General features: G+C 43.4%; 1 protein-coding gene across 1 annotated transcript in view; it reads right to left on the bottom strand.

Annotated features, from left to right (window-relative positions):
* Positions 1-391: 391 nt before the first annotated feature.
* ccnjl (cyclin J-like) overlaps positions 392-26733 on the bottom strand; it is a 103571-nt gene continuing 77229 nt past the window's right edge. Inside the window, exons 3-5 of the mRNA XM_085995406.1 lie at positions 20508-20807; positions 12324-12483; positions 392-4619 (exon numbers count right to left, since the gene is read on the bottom strand). Of these exons, the coding sequence (XP_085851532.1) occupies positions 4163-4619; positions 12324-12483; positions 20508-20807 (917 nt within the window). The 3' untranslated portion in view covers positions 392-4162. The remainder of the gene's footprint in view (positions 4620-12323; positions 12484-20507; positions 20808-26733) is intronic.

The following is a 26733-nucleotide window of genomic DNA, read 5'->3' as shown; positions in this document are numbered from 1 at the left end:
CCACTAGCTTCCTATGGCTGTGGCTGGAGACTATAATAACTTACAATTTTAGAGCAGAATTGTTTAGTTGCTTGTTTTCATTGGCTTTGGACTTCAGCCTCCTTCCACTTGAGCAACGTTTGTATTGAAGTAGCAGCTTACCTGTCCCTTCCCTTCCAACAACACAGAAACTCGAGCTTAGTTTGCACTTTTCTATACTCAGTCTATTTCAACTTTATGGTTGTATGTAATAGATCAAGGCGGATCGGGAGAAGACAGAACAGAGCCAGAAAATAAGAGAGATAATCATCATCATCAAGGTATCAAAACTGGATGTTCAAGAATTTGCTTATACCATCTTGTGACTACAGAGACATGGATTTGAGTGTAAAAAATGAAATGAAAACAGGAATGAATAGACTGGCATTTATTTAAAAAAGTACACAGTATTTCACATCAGTCACATTTGCTTAAACTTCAATTAGCCAGTCTAAGATTTATTTAAATAATATTACTAGCAAATATTAGTGTATCATTCAGCAGGTATTTGACTCTTGCATTACAGTTCTTGAGAATACATGGATATTTGGCATACTGTGCCACTAAAGAGGTCCCTTTAAAACAGAACATCTCTGGTCAGGAATAAAATGAGCTAACTTTGTATAGCAGATCAGAACTACAATAATATTTTTGGTCACTAGTTATTTCACTTGGTTTCTCATGGTTTGACAGTATTGTAGCATTTGTAACTTGCTTCACAATTCCTTCATAAATTCACTAGAATGCATTTTACATTATCCTGTCTTGTCTAATACAATGTGTATTACCCTACTTCTATTCAGTAAAGAAGTTACTGGTTGCAGTATCTATTTAATAGGATGTGTGTACAACACCACATACATAATATGTTCCCATTCGTATGCCCGGTCATCTCAAAGTCTGCATTTGAAAGAAGACAGCATCTCATTAAGTCAACCAGTCTAGTAAATCTTATGCAGAAGATTTTCGACCTCCTAAAACACAAGCCACACAATATGGCTTTCATCAGACTCCCTGGTCACATAACATTCCATGCACTTAAGAAAACCAATTCATGTTGCAACATATGATGCAAGTCCAATTAGAAAATGGTAGTAAGCCTTAAAGTAATTAGGCATCCATTTCTTAAATTTGTAAAACTATACCTTAGATGTTACCCTGCATGACAATTTAAAATGTCCAAGATTTAAATGCAGAAGGCACTTTTAAACACATTGCGCATTATCCGAAATGTCTCTGGGGTAGTCATTCCTCAATGTACCTGTCTTGTAACAAGATTGTTTAGTTACGTGAATCAATTTTTTAAAAACAGAACACCACACAGACCAAGAACTTCAGGCAGATTGAGGTCAGAAATCGATCAGTGATTTTAAAAAGTTCTGCAGGGGAACTCATCCTGTTACATTTAACAAGCTTCTTTTTAAAAAATAAATAATTTATCAAAAGTTGAATTTTTGGACACGCTAAAACTATCTCTATATTAAAAAGAGTACAAGCAGCTGGTTCGGCGCACATTTGATGTCAAGTGTAGCGATGTCATAACATGACAGCGTGCTGAAAGAATTCCAGCTGCCTCCAATTGTATCGTCAGCCAATGAACTGAACAGAAACCCGAGCTTGGCCTCTGGCTGCTCCAAACCACGTGGACTGCACTGTACCCGCTCCATGCAGACAGCAAGTCAATCAACTTCTGGACACTTTTGTTTTGATGACTGTGCTAAAATAATTAAAACTAACTAATCTGTGCGACAACCCCACAAGGGTAAATGCCAAGCTGTTTCATCATTGGCAACAGTATCGTTCATATTCCATGTTGGAGTGACTTCCTGGGAGTGGGACGTTCCAGCTCTAATAGACATTGAAGCATTTATATAAACTATACAGTGGTTCTTAACTAAACTCCAAGCCATTAAACTATTTGTATGTGCGTCCGCTTGCATTCACTTCCACATAGCCCCAGCAAAAAGCCTATAGAACATACATGGAAGCAACTGCTGCTGAAATGGACACAGACCACAGTTCATTAGAACATGCCTTGACATGACACAGAAAGGATTATTTAGGTTTCTAATTAACACTATCACATCATTGCACTCGTCGCTCACCCTATGAGCCTAAAATTTCTACTGCATTAAAAAATGAAAAACCTAAAATGGTGAAAGATTAAAGAAGTCTCCCTTCCTGTAATGTTTTTGTGAAAACCACAGCCTTTCAGCTATAAATTTAGAATTGTAGCTAGAGATCCTTCCATGCAAATTTGGAAAGGACTTCCCTTATTTTTTCCTCACTCCCCTTTACAGGAAATGTCAACCCTCTGATATTTTGCCCAAGTGGTCATTCTTCATGTGTGAACCTGGACAGTTAGTGTTAGTGGGCAATTCAATCATGGAGATGATCACAGCTAAGCTTGACTCTGTCCATACACACAATTCCTGCAGTGGGCTGCTGGATAGTGATCAGGAATCAGAGTCCAGACTAATTTCTCCTCCATAACCTGGGGATCCAGAGGCAATTTGAAGGAACGCCTCCCCCCCACACAGATGGGGGTGGGGGTGGGGTGGCACCAAGTAACAGTTTGCTTCTTCAATTAGGCAGTAATCTCAGCTTAAATAAGAGCACTTAAAAATTCAACAAACAAATCTACACTACCATTGTCTTACTACTGTTCACAATACTGGAATTAAATTTAAAAATTAATTACACTGAAAGTGAAAGATGCTGTATATTTACTGAAACAAGAATTTTATGAAGGTTACGACTTGTTGACTTTTGGATCTGAACTGAAAGCTTTGATTTGCATATTAACTTTACAGTTTAAATATGGTTGCATGAATTTAATTTGTTAGTTTAAAATAAAGCCCATGTAAGTTAACCAAGCAAAGATCTCAAAAATAGGCATTTTTTAAAAAGCAGTTAAGAAAGCCTCTTTGGATTCCTCTGCATCAGAATAAAAAGTATAAAATATAAATGGTGAAGGCCTGCAGTGCTCGAGCACTGCCAGTTGTCATCTTCAATACTATGGATGTGAAACTTAGGCCAGATATAAGGAGAACCCAAGTTATTCTGAGGTAATTGTCTTGCATTTATGCTGGTCGACAAGAACAGCAAGAGGTATTTATTTTTAATCATTGAGGAATTTACTCTTGCATGTGTGCATGTGACTCTTGCCTAGTTTGTTTGATCCTGCCAGCTCCCTGGATGCATTTGACACGAACTAGCAGATTTCTCTTGTCCTCTTACTAAGCAGCCAGTGTTGAATCCCAAAAAAGTTTAAATATCAGTACTATGTTACTAATCTATCCCCTAAATAGCTCTGCTTCTAAACTTCCAATTTTCAGTAGGTTGCTGAAGAGCGGTGATATATTGAGCCAGTGAGTGCATCTCTCATAACACCCCACCCCCCAACGCCCAACTGAAAAAGTATTAATTCACAAATGCAACAGGCAATCATTGTCTGGGATGATTACAATTATTACTGTGATTAGCAGCAGTCTTAATGCAAGAAGTCAATTGCTGCGACATTGCTTTGCCAGTTATGCAACTGAAATGGGATACAGTGCCGTAAACAGTATAAAGTGAAGGTACAGCTAAGACACAAACCATATTGCACTCGGAAATGTCTCAATACTCCCTGGGTAAAACACCAGAACATCGCAGGCAGCCAGTGATAAATTAACACAAATGGGGCCAACGGCACGGTCTTCAAGTAAAAAAAAAATGTGCCCCCCCCAATAGCTTTCATGTAAACAATATAAAAATGTCACAGTAATAACAGCCCTTTATGTGAGTTAAGGCAGCAGCTTAAAAATTCTCTTCAAAAAGTATCTTTTTCTTCTCCAAATCTATCAAAATATTTTTTATATGGCTTCCTGACATTCCATTGGACTATTTAGTCTCAAAAATGTTCGTACAGAATACCAACTCTGGGGCATTCACAAAGTCTAAAATAATTAGCATATTTCCAACACAGAAATTGTAACAAGGAAAGCTACATGGTAAATGTGCTCTTTTGCATATCCAAAATCAAAAGTTCAAATCGGTGTAACAAATCGCATCTCTTCTGAGAGACAGCTTCCAAGGTCGAAAAGTAGATGGTATTTACCAGTTTGGGAGGATGGTGAAAAAAATATTATTGCAATTACTGTCATCTGTCAAAGCAGCCAGTTGCATATGTGTGATGTCCACTTAAAAAATTACTACCATAAGCCACTGTGATGCAGTGTCTGGGCTCCGTGGTTATGGCAACCTGCATAGCAATGGGTCCCTGAACAGGCAGAGCCCTTACTGTGGGCTGCAGGCTGGCCTGCAAAGCTGGGTATGACTGTAGAGTATAGCTGCTGCCGGTACTTCCTGAGACAATGGCAGCTCGGCGGCCCTGCATGTGGCTCCTATGGGCCTGAACTGAAGCCTGAGGTTGCAAAGGCGAATGGAACTGTACCAGCTGTGAGGAGTTCTGGGTGAGGTGTTGGTACTGAGTTTGCTGGAACAGGAGCTGCGGTGAGGACTGGTGTTGGTGCTGCTGTTGCACTGCTGTTTGCTGCTGTAGAGCTGGCTGTTGTCCTTTGGTTTTGTTGGCTTCTTTGACATCATTATCATGGGCACTAAACAACACAAAACACACCTCACATCAGATACTTTCCAATATAATGCCCTCTAACTTTTACTGTATGTGCCACCAAGGCAAGCACAATGTCAAGTTTCATTGAAACCCTTGAGTTTAGAATATGGAGTTTGATTGCTTCAAAAGCTTTGCTAATTTAAGGTAGTTTTCAATACTCTTTCGTATCATAGAGATCTTTATAATAGATTGCCAGTTTATTGCAATGAGGGTACCGAACTCTAATATAAACAGTTAGTTGAAGGGGCCAAATATCGGAATGATGGCTTCAAAATTGAAGGAGTGAAACACGGTACATTACATATAGTTTTCTATGCTATCTGTTCCGCTACTATAAATAGGCAATTTAAAGACACAGTATATTAACTCTGTAGTCCAGAGTGCCCTGAATCTTTAGTCTCAGGACTCTTCCTACTGTTGGTAATTCCTCTGAATCATTATGTGGGCACCAGAAAAATTACTTGTGGTAATCTTGTATAAGTAAGTGGTTTCACCTAAAGATTACTGAATTTCTACAAAAATGACAGAGCCAAAGGGTTAAACTTGCGATTGCTGAAATAACACACTCTGGAAACGTCCTTTACTTGAACCACAATGGATTCAAGCAGGAATAATCCAGAACCAAGTTTTCTTTTATCTTCCAATTCTCTCTCCTCTCCCAAAGGCTTTAACTTATTATGGTACCTCATCTAAATTACCCTTCTTCATACAAGACTAGACAGCACGTGTACACAGGCTTTTCAATCATGGACAGCATTGAGAATCAGTCTTGTCCTCAAGAAAAATACAAACACTGATACCTTGACTCAAGTCAATGAACAGTAACCAGAAACAGGAACCGTGGCTAACTTCACTCGCCTCACTGGTGCAGAGAATGGGAGCAAGTGATGGGGAAAAGTCAGGCAAAAACAGGCTGAATTTGAACAGGACTTGCCAATACAGAACTGCACACCAGGACTCTCAGCCTTCAGAAGCGGAGGGAGAAAATTGGCAAAAAATAAAATAAAAAGCACAGTATCCAACTGATTTCAGAAATTCTCATCAGAAGCAAATTGCCAGGTGGGGTTACACCAGAGTCAGAATTTGCAGCTAAAAATATTTGCTTTGCAAATCTTGGCACTAACTGCTCATTTAAAATAATCCCGAAATCAATTCAACCTACACATTACCAGACATCCAGCATGTGCTGCTGTCATTTGGTATATTTACCATACTAAATAAGGCAAACTGGATAAGTCCAGGACATTTTATGAGGTACAATGGGAGTGATTTAGTCCTCTGGAATCCCGAGACTGGGTTGACCTGGAGTAAAGTGTATATATCAACAGATATACTTATTTTCTCCACTCTCTCATAGTAGCTTCTTATCCGACTAACAGGATCTTTGTTAATAGCATTTGATTGTAATTAGAGTAGAGGCATTATGGGCTCTAATTTACTTATTTGGAGTCAATTTTTAATTTTCATGGAAAAGGGACTTATCTAAGAAACATGCACACACAAAATGTGGGACAGGAAGAGAGAAAAAACCACAACAGCTCTTTGGACAGAGTCCACAGTAATTGATATGTTTAAACTAGATCTCGGTAGGGGAAGTAGCAGGGGTTGTACAATTGGTTTCAGAGTCTTTTGCAGGGGGAGGGGGCATCGGGAGGGAGAAGCTAGGGTATTTCAGTGACCCTTTCTTGAAAGTATGCATGTGTAGACATCATGAGGATGTAACCAAGCTCGGCTATGATGCCCTCCACAAGGCTGGCAGCCAATGTCTAGGCTCACATGAAGAATGGCCCTTTAAGCACAACACTGAAGGACATGGGGCACCCATGAGGCAATATTCCAGCATGAGTCAACACTTTCAAAACAGGGGAGAAAAACCGGAAGGAGGTGGGGAAGAGATCAATTTGCTTTTTATCTTTTTTTTTTTTTTTTAAAACCTTATGATAGTTAGTGGGAGCAAAACCAATTCCTTGAAATTACTCAGTTTGTTGGTAGAAAGTTGGAAATTACTCATTCCGGCATCTTGCTTTGTACAAACCGGATTTACGGGTCCCTGATGCTGGGCTAGCTTAACTATTTTGATTCAACCAGATGTTAAATTGGGATTTAGCAAATTCAGTTTGAGCAAAACATCAAAAATAATAAAATTTAACCCATGGCATTCTAACCATTACCTCATGTTTATTGGTTACATACCCATCAAACGCAAAAATGCACCTCACAATATTGAGAACACAAGACAGCACTATCCCAGTATATGTGTAGTTCAATGCTCGTATGATTCTATAATCATTTTATAAGCCACTTAAGGAGAAAATGCAATTTGAGTAATAATGGAAGATGAAAGATCAAAGAAGAAATGACAATTAAATAGTGGGAAGAGGTTCCAGGGCTGCAGCTTTCAGTTCTCTTTGATCAGAGTTCTATTAAAGGGCCCCGATTTCAGGATGTTCAATAGGAGTTCAAAGCATGTGTAACATTTCATATTCCAATTATTTATAAACCTAAAATTACACTAATGAGGGATTCCAATATGTTACACAAGCAGCACAGAAGCGAGTGAACTCAGGCTAGACCAGCTGTCTTCCTCAGCATGCCATTTCTATGGAAGCAACACCTCAGAGACCAGATTCCATGAAGCATTCAATTATTTCCATCTGCACTTATCTGTACAATTCTCAGCCCAATTCTGAACCAGACAACATTATAAAAAAAGAGCTGGGTGAATGCCAACAGCTGCCTTATTTAGGAGTAAGCTCCACGTAGAAGAATGTTTGGGAAGGAAAAAAGAAATTAGACTCAACAAGACAGTCTCCAATTCAGACATCAACCAATTTCGACCCACCAAATTCGGAGCGAGGGGACCGGCAAGCGGAGGAGAGGGAGGGTGCGAGAGAATGGGGAGGGAGAGAAAGGGGGGCTAGCGGAGGGAAATAGTGGATTGGCAAGGGGAGAGAGGGAGGGAGGGAGGGGGGGAGAGAGAGAGAGAGGGAGGGGGGAGAGAGAGAGGGAGGGGGGGAGAGAGAGAGGGAGGGGGGGAGAGAGAGAGAGGGAGGGGGGGAGAGAGAGAGGGAGGGGGGAGAGAGATGGAGGGAGGGGGGAGGAGATGGAGGGAGGGGGGAGGAGATGGAGGGAGGGGGGAGGAGATGGAGGGAGGGGGGAGAGAGAGAGGGGGAGGGGGGAGAGAGAGAGGGGGAGGGGGGAGAGAGAGAGGGGGAGGGGGAGAGAGAGAGGGAGGGGGGAGAGAGAGAGGGAGGGGGGAGAGAGAGAGGGAGGGGGAGAGAGAGAGGGAGGGGGGAGAGAGAGAGGGAGGGGGGAGAGAGAGAGGGAGGGGGGAGAGAGAGAGGGAGGGGGGAGAGAGAGAGGGAGGGGGAGAGAGGGAGGGAGGGGGGAGAGAGGGAGGGAGGGGGAGAGAGGGAGGGAGGGGGGAGAGAGAGGGAGGAGGAGAAGAGGGAGAGGGGGAGAGAGGGAGGGGGAGAGAGAGGGAGGGGGGAGGGAGGGGGGAGAGAGAGGGGGGAGAGAGAGGGGGGGAGAGGGAGGGAGGGGGGAGAGAGAGGGAGGGGGGAGAGAGAGGGAGGGGGGAGAGAGGGGGAGGGGGGAGAGAGAGGGAGGGGGGAGAGAGAGAGAGATTGGGAGTGTGAGAGAGAGAGATTGGGAGTGTGAGAGAGAGATTGGGAGTGAGAGAGACTGGGAGAGAGAGAGAGAGAGAGAGATTGGGAGTGAGAGAGAGAGAGATTGGGAGTGTGAGAGAGAGAGAGAGATTGGGAGTGTGAGAGAGAGATTGGGAGTGTGAGAGAGAGATTGGGAGTGTGAGAGAGAGAGAGAGAGAGATTGGGAGTGTGAGAGAGAGAGAGATTGGGAGTGAGAGAGAGAGAGATTGGGAGTGTGAGAGAGAGAGAGAGATTGGGAGTGTGAGAGAGAGAGAGAGAGAGATTGGGAGTGAGAGAGAGAGAGAGAGAGATTGGGAGTGTGAGAGAGAGAGAGAGAGATTGGGAGTGAGAGAGAGAGAGATTGGGAGTGTGAGAGAGAGAGAGATTGGGAGTGAGAGAGAGAGATTGGGAGTGAGAGAGAGAGATTGGGAGTGAGAGAGAGAGATTGGGAGTGAGAGAGAGATTGGGAGTGTGAGAGAGAGATTGGGAGTGTGAGAGAGAGATTGGGAGTGTGAGAGAGAGATTGGGAGTGTGAGAGAGAGATTGGGAGTGTGAGAGAGAGATTAGGAGTGTGAGAGAGAGATTGGGAGTGTGAGAGAGAGAGAGATTGGGAGTGTGAGAGAGAGAGAGAGATTGGGAGTGTGAGAGAGAGAGATTGGGAGTGTGAGAGAGAGAGATTGGGAGGGAGAGAGAGAGAGATTGGGAGTGAGAGAGAGAGAGATTGGGAGTGTGAGAGAGAGAGATTGGGAGTGTGAGAGAGAGAGAGAGAGAGAGAGAGATTGGGAGTGAGAGAGAGAGATTGGGAGTGAGGGAGAGAGAGATTGGGAGTGTGAGAGAGAGAGATTGGGAGTGTGAGAGAGAGAGAGATTGGGAGTGTGAGAGAGAGATTGGGAGTGAGAGAGAGAGAGAGAGAGAGATTGGGAGTGTGAGAGAGAGAGAGAGAGAGAGATTGGGAGCGTGAGAGAGATTGGGAGTGTGAGAGAGAGAGAGAGATTGGGAGTGTGAGAGAGAGAGAAATTGGGAGTGTGAGATTGGGAGTGTGAGAGAGAGAGACACAGCCCCAGGACAGTGACATCGTAGCACAGAGAATTCGACCCAACACAATTGTCACTAAGCAAAAGGAAAAATACCTGTCATATTGGGCAGAAACAACAAAAACCCAAAACAAACTCAATTGCTACTTGGCCCTAAACAGACAATACAACATGGCTGAATACCTGACCATGGTAAAGGATAGCAAACTGAGAAAAACCATGACAAGGTACAGACTTAGTGAACATAGCCTGGCGATCGAAAAAGGCAGACACAGGCAGACCAGGCTGCCAAGAGAGGACAGGATATGCTCTCACTGCAGTCAGGGAGTGGTGGAGACAGAGATGCACTTCCTCACAGCTTGTGGAAAATATCAGGGCATCAGGGAGAATTTCTACCAAAAATTCTCACAAATATGCCCTGAATTTAGAAATTTGAATGACGACCAAAAACTCCCATACCTACTAGGGGAAGAGAGAAACTGTGTAACACTAGCGGCACACTATGTTACAGCTTGCCATAAACAGAGGGACAACCAGTAAACCTAAGAAAAGAGTATATACAAATTATACGAATGTATATTTATATACTCAGGGATAAATGTATTTCGATGCTTTGGCAACATAAGATGTACCTTATCATGCCAATAAAGCGATTTGAATTGAAAAAATTGAGAGGGGGGGGGGCGAGAGGGAGGGGGGGGCGAGAAGGGGGGGGGCGAGAGGGAGGGGGGGCGAGGGGGGGGGGGCGAGAGGGAGGGGGGGCGAGAGGGAGGGGGGGCGCGAGAGGGAGGGGGGGGCGAGAGGGAGGGGGGGCGAGAGGGAGGGGGGGCGAGAGGGAGGGGGGGGGCGAGAGGGGGGGGCGCGAGAGGGGGGGCGCGAGAGGGGGGGGTGGCGAGAGGGAGGGGGGCGAGAGGGAGGGGGGCGAGAGGGAGGGGGGGCGAGAGGGAGGGGGGGCGAGAGGGAGGGGGGGCGAGAGGGAGGGGGGGCGAGAGGGAGGGGGGGCGAGAGGGGGGGGCGAGAGGGGGAGGGGGGGCGAGTGAGGGAGGGGGGGAGAGAGAGAGTGGAAGTGAAGGGAGGGAGAGAGGGGCAAGGAGGGGGAGAAGGGGGTGGGAAAAGGAAAAATTCCATTTACTCTCGAGTCTTCCTTTTGCATTACTAATTTTACTTGGGGCAGTTTTGTGCTGTATGTTTAATTCCATTTGGAACTAAGTTCAGGTGACCCAAACGCATCTCACACAAGACTCTTACAGCTAGAAGAGTGCAAAAGTTGCAATTTATCAGTCTGAGCCGGGAGGTTAAAAAGGATGTCACTGTCCCACCCAAACATCATAGCCTCTGCTATAACTCAATTCTTGGTATAGTTATGTACATTAAGTACATGTACTTTAAGAACAAACACGAGTGTGGAAAGCTCCTTCAAATAGGTCAATATGCTATAATATTTCTGAATGTTCTTCAAGCGTAAATAAAAAACCCACTAGCAGCAACCACTTGGATCAGTGCAGACAGCAAATATCACCAATTAACTAAAATCTGTATGAACATGCAGCCTCCCAAAAAAGCAGTTTGACACTTTAGCTGGACCAAAATCTACTGAGGAGCTGGATTGAAGGTGTTTATTAATGGCATTCCTCAAATTTTTTTTTTGGGGGGGGGGGGGGGGGGCGGGGGGGGAGAAAAGAGGGGAAGTAAGTGAATGTTCCTTAAAGTAGTGGATCAATAGGTGGTCGTGGAAGTGAAGTCTATGATAGGATAATTGCACATGGATTCTGGATGGAATGGGCTTGATGGGCAAAACCTTTTTTTCTTGCTCCAAACTTTTTCCTGCTTATATCTATCTATAATATATATCTATATCTATCTATCTATATATATATAAAAAAGCGGTCGATCTGTCTGTCCTTCTGTCTGTCCGTCCTCGGGTGTGCGTCTGTCCGGCTATGCGCTCGGAAGTTATACCGCGTACCTACGCGCGCGTTACCTCCGAAGAAAGCTTACGGTTCCGGGACGGTCGTAAGCGTATTTACTTTTCGGTTGGACGAAAATTGTTCGCGCCTTATGCAAAAAACCTTCAAAATTAAACTCATTATCTGCTAGCATTGATTGACTGACGTCAAGGTTCGACCAATCCTGTGCCGTCACGATTGACCAATCCTACAGTACGGTCCCCTGATGGTTGGCCAATCGGTGTGTGTGTGTGTGTGTGTGTGTGTGTGTGTGTGGGCGGGACTAATCGTTTTCATCTCGGGGATCTGGCAGCCATTGTTTCAGTGCCATGATGACTTCAGCTTCCAGCTCAAACTACTTTGAAAGTTAGTATCTCTTTTAAAAATAACATAAGATTTACCAAAAATGTTTTATAAGTACTTTCACTTTCATCTTTCAAGGTATTAAGTGTGTGTGTGGGCGGGACTAATCGTTTTCATCTCAGGGATCACAGACAGGGCCCCAAAGCCTGGCACTCGATTTAAACCGCCCGCCCCAAAACAGCCCTGGCAAAGCCGGGCTCCCCCCAGCTAGTCCCTATATACATTACAACAAAACAGACAGTTGAACGAAGAATGGTTTTGCTTCGCACAGCAGGTATCATTGAAATGCCTGTAACGAAGGCCTCCTTTTTTTATTCTAGCATCTTCTACAAAATTTGGGGCCTTTCTGTGCTGTGCTACAGGGACTGCAGGTCACAAAAATACACAAGTACCTGGAGAAAATGACAAGTATCCCCAAAAAAGTATTATCGTAAATATACAATATTAGATTCAGCAACGTTCCCAGAAATGTCACTTTAAAAAATAAATAGTACTGTAGATTCAATTTTGGACTTTAATCCACTGCAGACGTCCTTTAAGTAATATTGGAAAAGGATGAAGAAAGGTTTTAGAGCGTTGCTTGATTTCAATTCGGAGGGCGACACAGGAATTGCACACACAGGGAAAAACACTTGTGTTAAACAACCCTCCCTTTTTATTGTTGTGCAAACAAGAAAAAAATGTGGATATATCTTACATCAGCATGAGCTCAACACATGGAGTCAGGTGCTCCCACGTATATCCAGTCAGCAGGTGAAGGTGAGTGGTCAGGGACGGACTGATGTGTAAACAAATGCGGGACGCTGTTATGCAGGCGGCTGCTACCAGTGATGGACGAAAAGTCAGAAAGCTGTGATCTACAAGAACAGCAGCACATTAGGACAATCATTCTTAAATAATTTTGTATCACGATTCCATATTTTATAATTGCAGTTCATTGTCTGAACACAAGAATATTCTGTATGCAAATTTTGACATTAAAGCAGTTTTTTGCATAAATTAAATATTCCATTACATTATTTCTAATGCTCTCCTGGCCAATTGCCCATTCTCCAACCTTCATGAGGTTCAGATCATCCAAAACTCTGCTGCCCCTCACCTATTCCGTACCAAGTCTTTCTCACCCATCACACGATTCTCTGCTGACTTACATTGGCTCCCATTCCTCCAACACCTGCAATTTAAAATTCTTATCCTGGTGTTTAAATTCCTTCATGGCCTCACCCCCTCCTCATCTCTAACCTCCTCCAGCCTTACCGCCCCCATCAAACTCTTCAATTCAAACAGCAAAACAAAAAACATTCATTGTATTTTCCCCTACCTGTGCCAGCAATTCCCATTTTCATTATTCAATAGAAGGAAAGGCAGGAAGAACGAGCAAACCTGCACTTATATAACGTCCCACCACATCTTAGCTATATCCCAAGGTGCATACAACCAATTAATTCTTTTGAAAGTATAGTGTCTATTATTGTATCCCAAAATAGCAAATGAATGAACGAATCACCAGATAATTTGTTTTTCTGGTGGCACTGGTTTAGAAAGGAATATTTACTGGATTCCCTACTCTTTAGTGCCATGGAGTATTTTACTCCTTGGACCAATCAGCTCTGGGCATAAGTTTCATGTCTCATGTGAAATACAGCACTTACAACAATGCAGCACTCTTTCAATATTGCACGAGAGTAAGCAGACAGTCTTTTTCCTGCATTACTCTCACTTGAGAGAAAGCAGCAGAACCTATTATTTGGAGGCTCATTTATCTTAAAATCTGAAGCACAAATTAGCATATGGCCTAGAGGGTTCCTACTCACCCCAGGATTGATTTCTGATCTTGTGCTGAATTAGTTGATCTCCACTAAGGTGGCAGTTGCAATGCTACAATTTGTCCCAATGTCCCTATTACATAGAAACATAGAAGATAGGAGCAAGAGTAGGCCATTCGGCCCCTCGAGCCTGCTCCGCCATTCAATGAGATCATGGCTGACCATCCAAATTCAGTACCCCGTTCCTGCCTTCTCCCCATATCCCTTGATCCCTTTAGCCTTAAGAAATACATCCAACTCCTTCTTGAATATATTTAATGAATTGGCCTCAACTGCCTTCTGTGGTAGAGAATTCCACAGGTTCACCACTCTCTGGGTGAAGAAATTCCTCCTCATCTCAGTCCTAAATGGCTTTCCCCTTATCCTTAGACTATGACCCCTAGTTCTGGACTCCCCGGCCATCGGGAACATCCTTCCTGCATCTAGTCTGTCCAGGCCTGACAGAATTTTATAGGTTTCAATCTTCTAAACACCAGTGAGTACAAGCCCAATCGACCCAATCTCTCCTCGTACGTCATTCGTGCCATCCCAGGTATTAGCCTGGTGAATCTTCGCTGCACTCCTTCCATGGCAAGAACATCCATCCTCAGATAAGGCAACCAAAACTGCACACAATACTCAAGGTGCGGTCTCACCAAGGCCCTGTACAACTGCAGCAAGACATCCTTGTTCCTGTACTCGATCCCTCTTGCTACGAAGGCCAACAAACCATTCGCCTGCTGCACCTGCATGCTTACCTTCAGCGACTGGTGCACAAGAACACCCAGGTCTCTTTGCACTTCCCCTTCTCCCAATCTATTGCCATTCAAATAATAATCTGCCTTCCTGTTTTTGCCACCAAAGTGGATAACCTCACATTTATCCACATTATAGTGCATTTGCCATGTTTCTGCCCAATCACCCAACCTGTCCAAATCGTACTGGAGTTTCACAACATCCTCCTCACAGCAGACCCTCCCACCCAGCTTTGTGTCGTCTGCAAATCTGGAGATACGACATCCAATTCCATCGTCCAGATCATTAATATATATTGTGAACAGCTGGGGTCCTAGGACCGATCCTTGCAGTACCTCACTAGTCACTGCCTGCCACTCGGAAAACGACCCATGTATTCCAACTCTTTGCTTTCTATCTGCCAACCAGTTCTCTATCCAAGTCAATGGCCCAGTAATTCCGTTCCAAACGCGTGAGTACGGTCGGGGTACTCACGCGTCTGGCCGGAGGAAATGCCGGTTTTCAGCATGCACAGCGCATGCGGGGAAAACCGGCATTTCCTGTCCTCTGAACGAAGGGGTTCAGAGGCACAGCGCATGCGACTGCACAGGCAGCGCGTGCGCAGTGAACTTCATCGATTTCATTCATGGATTCAGTGAGGTTAAGTCCTTACAACTTACACATGAAAAAAGCATGTGTAAAGTTGCTTCAGAGGCTGCGGAGAAAGATATATTTTATCGTGGAGTTTCTGAAAGGCAATATTTTTGTTTGGGAAAGGGAGGAAAGTTATTTTAAGAAATGCTGAGGTAAGTTTTAAAGTTTAATTTTTTTTTTTTTTTTAAACGGGTTTTCAGTACTGTAGGTAGAAGGAGCAATTGTGGCTGTGTGAATTGAATTTGCTGTGTTTATTAAATGTGAAAATGACTGTTCTAAAATGAATAATGTAACATTTCCAACATTTTTATGAAAGAAACTTTTCATCAGTAATATATTCTTTTAAGTAATTATGTATGTATGTCCGTATATATTCCTTTACGTATATGTATGTATGTATATATTCCTTTACTTGTGTATGAATATATGTATTTAATTATGATTTTCCAATAAGTTACTTTCTCTGAAAGTCATAATTAAATACATACATTCATACACATAAGTAAAGGAATACATACATACATATACGTAAAGGAATATATACGGACATACATACATAATTACTTAAAAGAATATATTACTGATGAAAAGTTTCTTTCTTAAAAATGTTGGAGTCATTTTCACATTTAATAAACACAGCAAATTCAATTCACATAGCCACAATTGCTCCTTCTACCTACAGTACTGAAAACCCGTTTTAAAAAACAAAAATAAACTTTAAAACTTACCTCAGCATTTCTTAAAATAACTTTCCTCCCTTTCCCAAACAAAAATATTGCCTTTCAGAAGCTCCACGATAAAATATATCTTCCTCCGCAGCCTCTGGAGCAACTGTACTCATGCTTTTTTCATGTGTAAGTTGTAAGGACTTAATCTCACTGAAAGTATGAATGAAACTGGCGAATTTTACTGCGCACGCGCTGCCTGTGCAGTCGCACGCGTTCTGCCTCTGAACCCCTTCGCTCAGAGGACAGGAAATGCCGGTTTTCCCCGCATGCGCTGTGCATGCTGAAAACCAGCATTTCCTCCGGCCAGACGCGTGAGTACCCCGACCGTACTCACGCGTTTGGAACGGAATTACTGGGCCAACATTTTACATGTCAATAAAATGAAAAATTTAACAATTGCACGATTTGCCCCCTCGCATCTGCGACTGAGGGTCCAAGGAGGTGCATTGCGCAAGAGGTCATCGTCGTACGTATCCTCACACTGTTCCCTTTCGGGAACTGTATGAAGTGGTGGAAGGATTTCTGGCCACGTTAACGCTCCTTCCGCGACTATAACCATCTTCATACCAGCCATTAGGGTGGTTAGTCCTATGGTGTGAGGGTTTTACGGGCTCCCACAACCCATCTGAGGGGGGGGGGGGGGGTGCCACCCACACCCGCGGACGCAAGTATCCCGCTGGATGTCCACCCAGAATTTATAGTTGGAGCTCCGACTCCACTTGCCGGGACTGTCTGGAGTGGGGTTCGAAACCCTACTCCTTCTGGCCCAGCGGCGGGGATGCTTACCGCTACGCAAAAGGCCCACTCCGCGCAAAAGGTGACACCCATACGTTTCCTGCACCTTTTTCCTCCCCGTGACTGGAGCCCTATGCTGCCACTTGAAAGACCAAGCTATCATGTCCTTTTTGCGGCGCCTTGGACTTCTCATTACCAATGATGAGCAGGCGCTGCGCCTCCACCTCGTTGAGGAGATTGCTGAGGTCATCATCAGTTCAATTGTGAGTTCTTTTAATGCCGTGAATTGTGCTCATTCCAGCTATTTCACGTTGCTAATCGGAGTGGGCCTTTGGCGTAGCGGTAGGATCCCCGCCGCTGGGCCAGACGGGGTAGGGTTTCGAACCCCGCTCCAGACAGTCCCGGCAAGTGGAGTCGGAGCTCCGGCTCTAAATTCTGGGTTGACATCCAGTGGGATATTTGCGTCCGTGGGTGTGGGTGGCCCCCCCTCCTCGTATAGCTTGTGGGAGCCCGTAAAACCCTCCCGCCATAGGACTAACCACCCTAATGGCTGGTACAAAGATGGTTACGGTCACGGAAGGAGCGTTAATCACGGCCATAAATCCTTCCACCACTTCATACAGTTCCCCAAAGGGAACAGTGTGAAGACACGTATGATGACGACGTTGCTAAATAAATAAATGGAATGAAAAAAATTCTCAGGGCTTTTAAAAGTCTTTAAATTGCTTTAATTCTGTTTAAAACTACTTCAGATTCTTCAAAATAATGTAAACGTTTTTAAAAGTTTATAAAAGTTACCAAAAGCTTCATAAAAATACCAAAAACCTATTTAAAATGCTGCTCTGCATGTAAAAATGCTTTGCAGCTTGTGAGAAACATTGGGGGCGTGTCCTATTAAACTGAGACCTCAAGGGGCGTGTCTCAGTTGCACAGCACGCTCCAGGCTTCGCGCTGGCTGCACTCCTGGGCGGCGTGACGTCAGACGCTGCCCGGGATTCTTCTCTTTCAAAAAGGAATTCCAGGCGTCCCTGGAGGTGAACGGCAGGCGCGTCGGGTAAGTGCAGATCGGGGGCTTGCACGCGCGGCAAGCCCCCGATCCGAATTTCTGCCCCATTACCTTGCCCCCAATCCCATGTGCCTTAATTTTACAAGCTAATCTCATATGTGGGACCTTATCGAAAGCCTTCTAAAAGTCCAAATACACCACATCCACTGGTTCTCTCTTATCTATTTTACCAGTTACATCCTCAAAAAATTCCAGTAGATTAGTCAAGCACGATTTACCTTTTGTAAATCCATGTTGACTTTGTCCGATCCTGTCACTGCTTTCCAAGTGCTCTGCTATTACATCTTTTATAATGGACGCTAGCATTTTCCCCACTACCGATGTCAGTCTTACTGGTCTATAATTCCCTGCTTTTTCTCTACCACCTTTTTTGAATAGTGGGGTAACATTAGCTACCCTCCAATCCATGGGTACTGTTCCAGCGTCTATCGAGTTCTGGAAGATGACCAGCAATGGATCTACTATCTCCAGGGCCACTTCCTTAAGTACCCTAGGATGTAGATTATCAGGCCCTGGGGATTTATCGGCCTTCAATCCCGTCAACTTCCCCAACACCATTTCCCTACAAATACTGATTTCTTTCAGTTCCTCCCCCTCATTAGTCCCTATGTTCCCTGACATCTCTGGGAGGTTATTTGTGTCCTCCTTTGTGAAGACAGAACCAAATTATGTATTTAATTGGCCTGCCATTTCTTTGTTCCCCATTATAAATTCCCCTGATTCGGACTGCAAGGGACCTACGCTTGACTTCACCAATCTTTTTCTCTTCACATATCTATAAAAGCTTTTACAGTCAGTTTTTATGTTCCCTGCAAGCTTACTTTCATAATCTATTTTCCCCCTCTTAATTAATCCCTTTGTCCTCCTTTGCTGAATCCTAAACTGCTCCCAATCCTCAGGTTTGCTGCTTTTTTTGGCCAATTTATATGCCCTCGCTTTGGATCTTGTTATCCCTAATTTCCCTTGTTAGCCACGGTTGAGTCACCTTTTTTGATTTATTTTTATGCCAAACTGGGATAAACAAATTCTGTAGTTCATCCATATGATCTTTGAATGTTTGCCATTGCCTATCCACCGTCAACCCTTTGAGTGACATTACCCAATCAATCCTACCCAACTCGCGTCTCATACCATCATAGTTCCCTTTATTTAAATTCAGGACCTTAGTCTCTGAGTCAACTACTTCGCTCTCCATCTTAATGAAGAATTCGATCATATTATGATCGCTCTGACCCAAGGGGCCTCGCACAACAAGATTGCTAATTAATCCTTTCTCATTGCATAATACCCAGTCTAAGATGGCCTGATCCCTAGTTGGTTCCTCGACATATTTGGTCCAGGAAACCATCCCGTATATACTCCAGGAATTCCTCCTCCACAGTATTGTTACTAATTTGGTTAGCCCAATCTATATGTAGATTAAAGTCACCCATGATGACTGCTGTGCCCTTATTGCACGCTTCTCTAATTTCCCTTTTAATGCCATCCCCGACCTCTGCATTACTGTTTGGGGGTCTATACACCACTCCCACTAATGTTTTCTGCCCTTTGGTATTTCTCAGTTCTACCCATACAGATTCCACATCATCAGAGCTAATATCTTTCCTTACAATTGTGTTAATCCCCTCTTTAACCAACAATGCTACCCCACCTACTTTTCCTTTTTGCCTATCTTTCCTGAATATTGAATACCCCTGAATGTTGAATTCCCAGCCTTGGTCACCCTGGAGCCATGTTTCCGTAATTCCAATCATATCATATTCATTTACCTCTACTTGCGCTGCTAATTCATCCACCTTATTACGAATGCTCCTTGCATTAAGACACAAAGCCTTCAGGCTTGTTTTTTTAACGCTCTTAGAATTATTATTTACTGTGGCCATGTTTGTTTTAAACCCTTGATTTCTCCGATTGCCACCTTTGTTATTCTCCTTCCTGTCTTTTGCTTCTATCCTTGTTTCCCTTTCCTTTGTCTCCCTGCTCAGGTTCCCAACCCCCTGCCATTTTAGTTTAAACCCTCCCCCACAGCACTAGCAAACACTCCCCCCCCCAAGGACATCGGTCCCGGTCCTGCCCAGGTGCAGACCATCCGGTTTGTACTGGTCCCACCTCCCCCAGAACCGGTTCCAATGTCCCAGGAATTTGAATCCCTCCCCCTTGCACCATTCCTCTAGCCACGTATTCATTTGAAGTATCCTTCTATTTCTACTCTGACTAGCACGTGGCACTGGTAGCAATCCTGAGATTACTACCTTTGAGGTCCTATTTTTTAATTTACCTCCTAACTCCCTATATTCAGCTTTTAGGACCTCATCCCGTTCTTTACCTATATCGTTGGTGCCTATATGCACCACGACAACTGGCTGTTCACCCTCCCTTTCCAAAATTTTCTGCAGCCGCTCAGAGACATCCTTGACCCTTGCACCAGGGAGGCAACACCATCCTGGAGTCTCGTTTGCTGCCGCAGAAACGCCTATCTATTCCCCTTACAATAAAGTCCCCCATCACTATAGCTCTCCCAGTCCTTTTCCTCCCGTTCTGTGCAGCAGAACCACCCCTGGTGCCAGGAAGTTGGCTGCTGCTGCCTTCCCCTGGTAAGCCATCCCCCCATCAGTATCCAAAGCGGTATATCTGTTTGAGAGGGGGATGGCCACAGGGGACCCCTGCACTACCTGCCTGCGCCTACTACTCTGCCTGTTGGTCACCTGCTCCCTCTCTGCCTGTGCCAACTACTATTACTAGTTGCTATTCCTCTGGATGGTGCACAAGTGGGGAAATTAGGTGAGAATAGGATGGGCTCAGCTCTGATACTCAACCTCCTCCTCTCCACCCTCCATAGATGGAAAGCCTGAAGAATGACCACTTGGGTGAGGTACCAGAGGTCACACAATGCCTGTGGAATCACATCCCAGTATATGTCAATGGCTTGGGAGAGCAGGGGAAAAATTGGTAAGGAAAAAAAGACTTCCGTCACTAGAATGGCACAATGGGGTAATGTAATTTCCTGTTCTGGGTTGTGCTTCAAATTTGGGGGAAGGGGATGGGAGGCAGGAAGAAACACATTCATGCATGGAGGTGGTTATCAAATGACATTCCAGCATAAACACAACTGAACCTAGAGATTGCTACTTTCACAGTTTCTTCTTTGATGAACATACCTTGAAGAGAAACTTCTAAAAAATAATGGGCGTATTTTTCCATGAAGGCTTTGGTTTTGGCAACAGAGGTGAGTGGCCAGCCATTGTGGAGGTCACTCTCGTGGACGGAGCCTGAGAGGTAGTAGTCGATGAAGTGCGCTGCCGTGGGCATACAGAGGTTCCAGTTGAAAGTCTCCAGCAGCAGCAGCTCCATCTGCAGCAGGTCTCGTTTGTTCAGCACCAGATGCAGGCTGCTCATGAAGCCCAGGCTGTTGAGCTGTTCCAACTTTGGTACCCGATCTTCTTTCTCTTCAAATTTGCCTAAAGACAGAATCCGCAATAACACTGTGAACCTTCTGCTTTCCAACACTCCTTACCACACAAGACTCAAGTAGAAGGGAAATTTAGAGCTAGCAACTAGCTTACTTTGAAGCCAGCAATCATCTTTACGGCCACTTAATGAATTTATTACAGTGTTCGCTAATTTCAGAGATCCCTGCCACACTGGAGTATCCTCGTGTCTGAGCTAAAAAAGTCTAGTCATTTTCATCCATAAGAACATAAGAATTTGGAGGAGTAGGCCATGCGGCCCCTCGAGCCTGCTCCGCCATTCAATAAGATCATGGCTGATCTTTGACCTCAGCTCCACTTTCCCACCCGATTGCCATATCCCTTAATTCCCCTAGAGTCCAAAAATCTCTCAGCCTTGAATATACTCAACAACTCAGCATCCACAGCCCTTTGGGGCAGAGAATTCCAAAGATTTACAATCCTCCGAGTGAAGAAATTCCTCCTCATCTCAGTCTGAAAAGGCCAACCCCTTATCCTGAGACTATGCCAAATACAATGCCCATTGATCATTAATCAACCTGGAATTTTAAAGAAAATAATTTTTTTTAAATTTAAAAAAAAAACAAGTTAAGTTTAAGTGCACGAGTTCAGAAAAATATCTACTTAAAGCAGTACGAAGTCATGGCATATTGGGAATGCCAACAAATAGAGCGATGGGGTGCAGTTTCATGCGAATGATTATCCCATACTGTTGCTTTAACAATCGCAGCCGTGTTGTATTGGGGAAGAACTGAGCAGGAGTGTGGAAATGCATAATTGAAAGCTGGATTCATAATGTTTGCTGTGAATTGAATAAGAGCCATGCACATGGAGTTCCTGATCTCCTTCCTGTCTGATGCCAAGTGTTCAGCACAAGTTAAGCACGGCCCAGAAGTAGGAAAGCACCAATCGCTGCTATGCTTGTACAGCTTCTAGTGGGATTCACAGAAGGTTTGGAGCAGGGCTATGCAGAGATAGCGTGACATTAAAAAGATCAGCTAACATAAAATAGTGATGGTGGAATCAGGGGAAATAAATGTACCTCATTGTAGCCACATCAGGCTCAGGCCTTAATTAAAAAACTAAGACTGAGTAGCAAGATTGGAATTATTATAGTTAGAAAATACAAAATCAGCAAGACAAGCAGACTAGTGTTTGGCAACAGAGTAAAAATACTGAGTGAAATGGTTTCAGTGAAAAATCAACAAAGCTAGTTCTGACCACTGAACTCTCTACAGTCACAGACATCACTTTACCGTGCATTAACACAAGCGGGGTAGGCCAAGTAGTTGTAGAATGAGAGATCACATGAACGTGCAAGAGAGGAGAGCACAAGAGAACACATCTCCAAAAAAGTTTTCTAGATTAAAAAAAATCTTTGCAGAACTGCCTTGCTCGTCATAGTTACATTAATTTGTCCCTCCACATTTTCTGTTCAAGTGTTCTCCATCTCAATGGCTTCATGATTCACGCTCATTCACAGTTGTTGCTACGTAGCAGGTGTTCCCTTACTATGGGTTAGTCGCTATATATAAAATTGGACTGTGTGCTTTAATGCAGACTATGGTTTCTTCATAATTTCTATTAAAATTGAACTTTCATACTCCATAATCACAAAAGCAGAACAGCTGCAGTAATTATATTACACATCAATAGCCTCAGCTCTGCGTTTCTCCCTCCATCACTGCTTCTGACAAGATTCATTTTGAATGCAATGCATTCTTGATAGCATTTCACTACATTATACAGAAATATCCATTCTTACTCATGAATCAAGGCTAACTGGCAGTGAGCCAGATGGCATTTCTGAACATTTTCAGCAGCTTCAATACAAAAACCTACTCTATATGATGCATTTTAAACAGTTTGTCCTTGGAAAAGATTCCTGCATATGTATCTTTCCTTCGCTCCCTCCAAAGGACTGAAGAAAAGGCACCATGATGAGAGTACATTATTTAAATACCAAAAGACCACAAATTATTTTTGTCTCACACACACTTAAGTAGAAATAAGATTAATAAACCCAGTGTCCCAATAATAAACCTTGTGGAGGCACTTAAAACAGAAACATCTTCCTGGAGTGCAGTTCATACAACTCACTATAGGCGTTGAAATCAGCTACATGCAACCTATCACTGGGCAATTCGGAGATGTTGGTAAGTAAGGAGCATTATCTTCAGGGGCTCAACCAATAACTTAGCTGGTTCCTATGTTTGATCTCCACTCTGTGTGGAGTCTGCTCATCTCAGCCAAACAGTAGTAAGGCCCGACAATTAGCCTCAGTGGGAGCAGGGAGGAGAAAAAAAAAGGGGGAAAAATGGTTCAACCAGAGTTTTCTTGATCACTACCAGCAATGCTGCCAGAAGCATGCATGTCTGGATGACAGGCAAGGACAAGATTGGTCTAGTGCCTGATGCCCCCCATGGTTGAATAGTCGGCACCAGTCACAGTTTCGGCTCACATTAAGAATGAAACAGACAACACAAACCAAGTAGAGGCAGCCTTGAGCCATTATATGCAGTATTACAGATAGTGAACATATAAAGCTGACAAATTCTGAGTCTCACTGATTTTGCCACCAGAAAAGAAAGTTCAGTTTCAATAAATAAAACTTAGAAAAGTATCGCCCCTACAAGCAGGAATGGCAGTGAAAATAATTCCCATAAGCAACTTATTTATTTTATTACAATAGCAATGTTTCATGTGTTGGACACAACTCATTTTTAATGCACTGTGCTGTGTAACACCAGCAGTAATGCAATTAGTGGGATTCTTCATGACACTGCAACAAAAAGGGCAAGGTCAAGGCATTTTACTTGAAGCAAATCAGCAGACGGCACTTGGCATCTATTAGGACTACCACATTACTAATCACAATACTCTAGGAAGCTGGGAAGCTACTATATCTTCTATATTTATAATGGAAAATATACTTTACCCAAATTTTTCATGACATTGCTAATTTGACCAGAAAGCTTGAACTGCATGTTAAATTTAATGATTTATATTATGTCCTTTTACCATAAAGTAAGTTCAGAGTTTTTCGCAGGCTTGTAGGTCCTTGAAGTGTGCAGAACACCGATATCCAGTGTACATGTCACATACAATGCAACCATCCCATCCCCACATTACATGTCCAGAGTTTGAACAGCCAATGTTGATTATTTGTTATGGAATCCCATTCTCAAAAGCACTAACTGAGGCTCATGTTCCTTATTAAGACAAGCAATTAGCTCTCAGCTTTGCTGAGGTATGACCTGGAATACATAATTTATTTTCTTTTTCAGAGCACAGTCAAACTAACCTGTTAGTGGCTTTACTTTAACACAAGTAGTGTTACCACTCAAGGAGTGAAGCAAGACCAGTGAAAAGAAAAATAGGCTTCCGTCTTACAAACTGAATAGTGGGAGATGTGCGCATGCTCTCTGGAGGCCGAGTCCCACCAAAAGAACCGTTTTGTGCAGTAGCCTCCACAGGCACTGCTGCGCCTAGCAGCAATGTAAAGACGATGGGTTATATTTTCCTCCATTTGCTAATAGGGAAAAAAAATCAGTGCACGTATAAATACGTGTCAACTTTTGTGCCAACACTAGCAAATAGAGGAAAGTATAGCCTTAAAGGGTCCTGCCTTTGGAGATGAAGTTGAACACCCCGTATAGAAGTGAAGTGGTGTTTCTTTCAATAGCACTGTATGGAGCTTCTGCAGGTGCTGGGGAATATGATGGCAAAGTCACAAATCCATCAACAACTGTAATTTGTTGGCTTACATTTGCACAGTTCAATGTAAATATTGTTGATTTATCCTTTTGTCACAGACCTTGGTGATTTGAGAATTGGCTGTTATGTTCGCATGGTTTAAAATGAAATTTAGTACCAATAACTCTATAGTGGAATATCGTTTTAAGAAACAGATGATTTTCCAGGATAAATGGGATTCCCATCGAGAACTGAGAGAATCCTTCCTCCAGACAGTAGCTCACCCTTTGCATGTTCGCTATTCCCATGTTTTTCAGCCCTAGCAACAGCCTTATGATCTCGCATTACTTTGAACCAATCATGTGCAGGGCAATTGCACTGGTTGCCCACTGCAGAGGGAGCTGGATCCTTTCTTCTTGCTCAGTAGAGGTCAGGTTACAACTTGCAGTCCTTTCGCCGCCCCTCGCTGGTGTCAACATTCCCCAAGGGTGCCTCCTTGTAATGCAAATGCTGAGCTAAAACTGTGCAGCACAATGGGCACACAGGGGGTTAAAACAAAATCAAATATACAGCCAACCAAGTGAATGAAGCACAGATAAATGTTGCGTCTAAAATATTTGTTAGATTTTCCAGCCCCAGGCTTGGGAGGGGATTGCATCCTTCCTCCTATTAATGATATAGTTGATTTAAGCAAGTGACTGGCAGCTGTATGAGAATCCAAAGCAATAAAAGAATAAATTGAGGCAATTGGGAGGCGGCTCCTTTGTTTGGCTGCATCAAGTGTCAGTCATCTTTCAGCTTGTAGGCCTCGATACCCATCACACTGCCATGAAGCACAAATTGGAAGTTTGGGTCAGAATTTGTAAAGTCATTGTATTTAACAAAGAAGTGCTTTATAACAGGTAGAAACACGGTTTACCATCAGCTTTGTGGGACTTTTGCCCTTTTCTCCTAATCAACAAGGTTTAAGGATGGTAATACATGGCAACTACTTTAGCTACTCTCCCCTTGCCAGCTAAAGGCAACAACAACTTGCATTTATATAGCATCTTTAACACAGGACACGAGGCAATTAGAGGCAACTGTAAGAAGGAGCAGATATCGAGAATTATTCTCTAGTGTTTGCTGGGAGCTGAGAAAGATGTGTAGAAACTGTTAAACCAGGCAGCAAGGTGGGTTGCCATATTCTATTACATGCTCTCAACATGGAGATACGTACTCCTCTTAATTGTCACTTAATTCAATTTTATTTAAAGCACAGAATTCCCACGTTACTGTTACTTAGATTGCTTAATTAAAATTATTGGACAATTCAAATAATTTTAATGCAAAAAAAGCTCAGAATTATCAGTAGTCTTACTTAACTTACCAGCTAACCCCACGACCCTGGGATATTATTCTATGCCTGTGATGGTGATGATGGGCATTTCTTTCAACACCATCACTAGTAACAACTCTGGCAATGACAGTTTATCTCCATCAAAACGAAATAAAACTGCATTGTTAACCATCATAGCCAGAATCTTCACTGTGCACACAATGGTTCACAAAGTTAGTTAGAGTGTGCCCTTGAAGCTGGGGTTGCTGGATATAGCCATGAGAATCATTCCATTCAGCCCATCAAATCTGGACCTGTGTTTTTCTCCATGAGCTATCTAGTCTAATCCAGCCTTCTGCTCACACCCCATACCCTTTAATATCTTTCTTTTTCAAGCAACTATCTAATTTACTTTTTAAACTATTTATGGATGCTGCTTCTGCCATGATTAGTGGCAAAAAAAAAATCTACATTCTAACCATTGAGTGAAGAATTTTTCTGAACTCCCCTATAATATATTTTTGTGTTGTGCCATCTCACCAACCAGTGGAAACAAATGGTCACGACTTAACTCATCGCAACCCTTCATAATCTAAGACCTCCATCAAGTCACCCTCAACCTTCCCAGGTCCAATGATAAACAACTTACATTTATATAGCACCTTTGACACACTAAAATGTCCCAAAGCACTTCACAGGAACAAAAGTTCTAACTTCAAGCCCCACTTCATAACCGTAACTCCTTATTTCTGTCAACATCCCGATTGAATCTATGCTGCATTGTTTCCATTACTTTTAGATCCTTCCGAGAATGGGTTTTATACCTAGGTAAACGCTGAGCCAGATACAGCCATTTTTTGATTGTTGCTCTGCCTGGATGATTGCCCCCAGCAGCACTGAGAC

Source organism: Somniosus microcephalus, chromosome 8 (genome assembly GCF_052327205.1).
Source record: "Somniosus microcephalus isolate GS21.2 chromosome 8, FLI_Smic_1.0, whole genome shotgun sequence".
Taxonomy (NCBI): Eukaryota; Metazoa; Chordata; class Chondrichthyes; order Squaliformes; family Somniosidae; genus Somniosus; species Somniosus microcephalus.
The sequence above is the reverse complement of the archived record's forward strand: the minus strand, read 5'-3'. Positions and strand labels throughout refer to the sequence as shown.